General features: G+C 44.6%; 2 protein-coding genes across 2 annotated transcripts in view; both read left to right on the forward strand.

Moving 5' to 3' along the window:
* The window catches only part of MRPL18 (mitochondrial ribosomal protein L18), a 4640-nt gene extending 1934 nt beyond the window's left edge, over positions 1-2706 (forward strand). Inside the window, exons 2-4 of the mRNA XM_009325625.1 lie at positions 506-686; positions 2009-2243; positions 2505-2706. Coding sequence (XP_009323900.1) covers positions 506-686; positions 2009-2243; positions 2505-2576 — 488 coding nt within the window. The 3' untranslated portion in view covers positions 2577-2706. The remainder of the gene's footprint in view (positions 1-505; positions 687-2008; positions 2244-2504) is intronic.
* PNLDC1 (poly(A)-specific ribonuclease (PARN)-like domain containing 1) overlaps positions 2578-3691 on the forward strand; it is a 13430-nt gene continuing 12316 nt past the window's right edge. The window contains 1 exon segment of the mRNA XM_009325636.1: positions 2578-2647. Coding sequence (XP_009323911.1) covers positions 2578-2647 — 70 coding nt within the window.

Below are 3691 nucleotides of genomic sequence, written 5' to 3' on the forward strand. Positions count from 1 at the left end.
CAAAGAGAGACCCTGCCCGTCACTCTGGTGAGAGGTTCTCCCTGCCTCTCCGGACCGAAAGTGTAGCAGAGTGAGTTTACGAGCCTAATTGCAAATTCGCGTTTGTTAGCTTAATTAGCGATGATTAGCCTGATAGGACTGAGGATTTTTACTTTGTCATTTGGTAGCGCTGTTATCGGTTCTTTGTGTCCTTCACTTTCAGTATTTTGTAAAGCCTTAATTCTAGGGGTCTTCTAGTCATGCATGAATTTATATTTTATGCACGGGTTTTGAACCACTATTAAAAACTTAATGTACTTTTCATTTTTAGCATACAGTTCACCTCATAAATTGGAGAAACAGGTTGAGCTCTGGTAATCCATCTATTTAGTGTTTAAAAAAAAAAAAGCTGGTTTTGCCCTGCTAACTTTTACAAGCTGTATCATTCTGTATTGTATTTGTTCTACTGTCTGCGCTATATATTTTTTTTAAGTCTGTGGCGTTTTATTTCCTGCTTTCCCTCAAGGTCTTCATTTTGCATCAACTACAGCCAGTCTCAGAACTGAGACAGAAGCGGACACAAGCGAAAATGAGATTGTTGCCCCAGACTTCACTAACAGGAATCCTCGGAACTTGGAGCAGTTGGCCCTGGCTAGGAAGGAGCGTGGCTGGAAGACAACGTGGCCAAAGCGTGAATTCTGGCATAGGTGAGTCAGAAAGTCACCAGCAGAAATGAAGACTCCAAAAGAAATAAAAAAAACCCCCCAAACCAGGTGGAATTTCTCCAAATTTGCTTTTTGGGTTGTTGACTCAGTCACCCCCCCTTAGTTGTTCTTAATTAACAGGTATCTTCTGTGTTCAGAGAACAGTAGGCTATCATCACCTGAAAGTTAGCGTATGCGTTGAAGATCTTTCCATCTATTGTTAAGATAGCAGTAAGATTGCTTAAGCAGCATTTTTATATATATATAAAAAAAAGGCATGTATTAAAAAAAAACCAGTTGTTTTTTATATATATGTGTGTGTAAAAAAAAAAGCAAACTCTTTACCAATACTTCTCAAAAAGTGGTACAAAAATACAGTATAAAAACACAGCCTCCAGTATAAGACTCGCAGTTACAGCAGCAGTTTCTAGAACATAAAATCCAGGACAAGCTACTGCGTGAAGTGGTAAGAAAGTGAGGTACGGTCCAGCCAGGCAAGGGGATCGCCCATGGGGTGCTGTTAGTCTTGGTGAGAGAGACATCATGCATCACCGTCTCCATAGGGATCCATCCAGAGATGAGCCCCGTGCTGGGAACTTGGGAGTCTCCTAGACCTGTGCTGACCATGCATCATTGTTTTATTTGAGGCACCGTAATAGTCTGGGTGGTTTTTCAGAAAATCCTGATTGCTTGTCCTCTGGAAGATAAGTTCATTTTAAGCTGGGGATTCAAAATCATGATTTTATTCTTGAGGGGGGAACCACGCCTGCTTTGTTCATACCTGGAAATCCGATATTGTCTCAGTGCAACAGAAAATAGTTGCCGCTAATGCTCTGTGGTTGTGTGTTACGGCTTATGAAGTACTGCTTGATCGCCTGCCGATCCTGACAAGTGGTTACCTGCTGTGTAAGCAGAAGCCTTTACGAGACTGCATAGCAAACCTAGGGTTACATTTCTGCTGGAGCAGCTCCCCTGATCTAGTTCCTAAGCACCCCTACCAGACTGTGCAGGTATACAGTGCTTGGTTTGGAGTGAGCGCTGGCGTAAGGCAGCGTAGGGCTGTCACCCACGTAACTGGTGAAAAGTCGCTCTGTGAATTTCACTCTGTTGAACTGGTAAAATGAGTCCTATTTTATGTTCTAATAAAGTAAGCAAAAACCTAGATAAGATAATAAAAGCAATATTAAAAAATCATTATTGTATTAATAGCTCCAGTGCATTGTTTTATTTAAAGTGAGTCACGTGCATTTAAGCATTCGAATGTGTTCTCTCTTCAGATCTGGAAAAGACATCATAAATCTGTGTTATTTCTTTCCGTCACTCAGATTACGGCTTGAGCGGACACAGCATTATGTGGAAGCCTTTGTTGAGCGCTGTAACGGGGATGTTGTGGTATCTGCCTCTACCCGAGAGTGGGCCATAAAGAGACACCTTTACAGTCCCAAGGGAGTAACAGCATGCAAAAACCTTGGCCGCGTAATGGCACAGCGCTGTTTGGAAGCAGGAATCAACTTTGTGAACTTTAAAGCCGTTATCCCCTGGGAACATCGCTGTGACTCGGCAAGTACCCATCTCCTGACGCTCGTTTGGCCTCTTTTCCTTTTTAAGCATTAATTCTACTCTTCACCATTAGTTTTCTTACGTGGCTTGGCAATCCCTTCTTGCAGCACTCAGAAGGGTAGCTTTGGCAGGCTGCGATTCCTGGCATTGTGCATCAGTGAGGCTGTTAACCTCTGCCCCTCCACGTAACCTGTCCCCACTGATATGTCGGTGCTGATGGCTTTTCTTTGTACTTATCTGTGTCTCTATCTTTTTAACAAGATTCAGGAATTCGAAAAAGCTGTGGAGGAGGGTGGTGTCGTTCTGCGTGAGCCACGAAGAATCTATCGGTAAAATGGAGGCTGCTGGGAAAACTCTGAGGAACAACAGTCACTTCTTCAGGCGTGTGTACCGGCACAGTGAAGGTCCAGAGCTGGAAAGAGTTGGAACCCGGCATCTTACAATAAAATATTTTTAAACGCATGCAAGTATGTCACTTTCTTGATTCTAAAATCATCAACACCTTTCTTTTAAGGCTTGAATAAACTGTTACAGTTCAGCCTGACAGACTAACAATTTATTTCAGAATTCAATAATTTTAAAGAATATTTTATTTTTTATATTTGATTTTGTGTTTGTTCTAGGCTGAACTCTTTGAAATGCTTCATCCCTGTACGCGGCCAGTCCAATTTAGCAAAATGCAGTCATGATGTGAATGTTTAGGGCTGTAATAGTTACGAGCTGAACTTGGTAAAAAGATTAAATTCCCCTAACTCACCTTCACAGCTCTCTTGCAACCCTTAGATTCTAACTACTTAAGCCTCGCAGGTCTAGGAGGGAAGCTGCACAAATGCCAGCTGTAGGGAGTAAGGAGCCCCTTGCCCTCTTTCTGTGCCTGTCTGCTGCTTGGCCACGGAGCAACGCTGCCGCCTCGTCTGCCCGACGGACCGGCAGAGCTCCTGCTTACGTCCAGGCTCTGCAATCCTGCAGCATGACCCCGCGGTGACAAGAAGGGTGCGGCCGCAGCGTGCTGGGCTCAGAGGCCAGCCTGGTCAGCGTGGCCCCGCACCTGTAACCTGGTGGTGTACCTGCTGCCAAGCGTTTGCAAACTTTGGGAGACGTGAAATGGACGCCAGGGTTGTGCCCCAGGGTACTGCCGTGTGAGACTGGCCCCGTTCTGGAGTGTGAACTAAATCCTTAGCGTTCAACTGACATCGTTCTTAAAAAAAAAAAAAAAAAATCCCGGCATTTTACTGAATTTTTACCCCGTAGTTGGTGCTGTTTCACAACATTCAATAACTCACAGGTCGTGCTAGCCTTTGTGTGACCTTCATCTCCAGAAGATAAAGATGCTTAACGGCGGCGCTCTCTGCCTTCCGTGTGAGCGAAGGCTCCGCGTAGCGGCTTCTCAGCCTTTCACGTTTCGAGTCCAACCCTCCCCGCCTTCTATTTCCGCGTCCCTGCGCGCC

This window comes from Pygoscelis adeliae, unplaced genomic scaffold (genome assembly GCF_000699105.1).
Source record: "Pygoscelis adeliae isolate BGI_AS28 unplaced genomic scaffold, ASM69910v1 Scaffold300, whole genome shotgun sequence".
NCBI lineage: Eukaryota > Metazoa > Chordata > Aves > Sphenisciformes > Spheniscidae > Pygoscelis > Pygoscelis adeliae.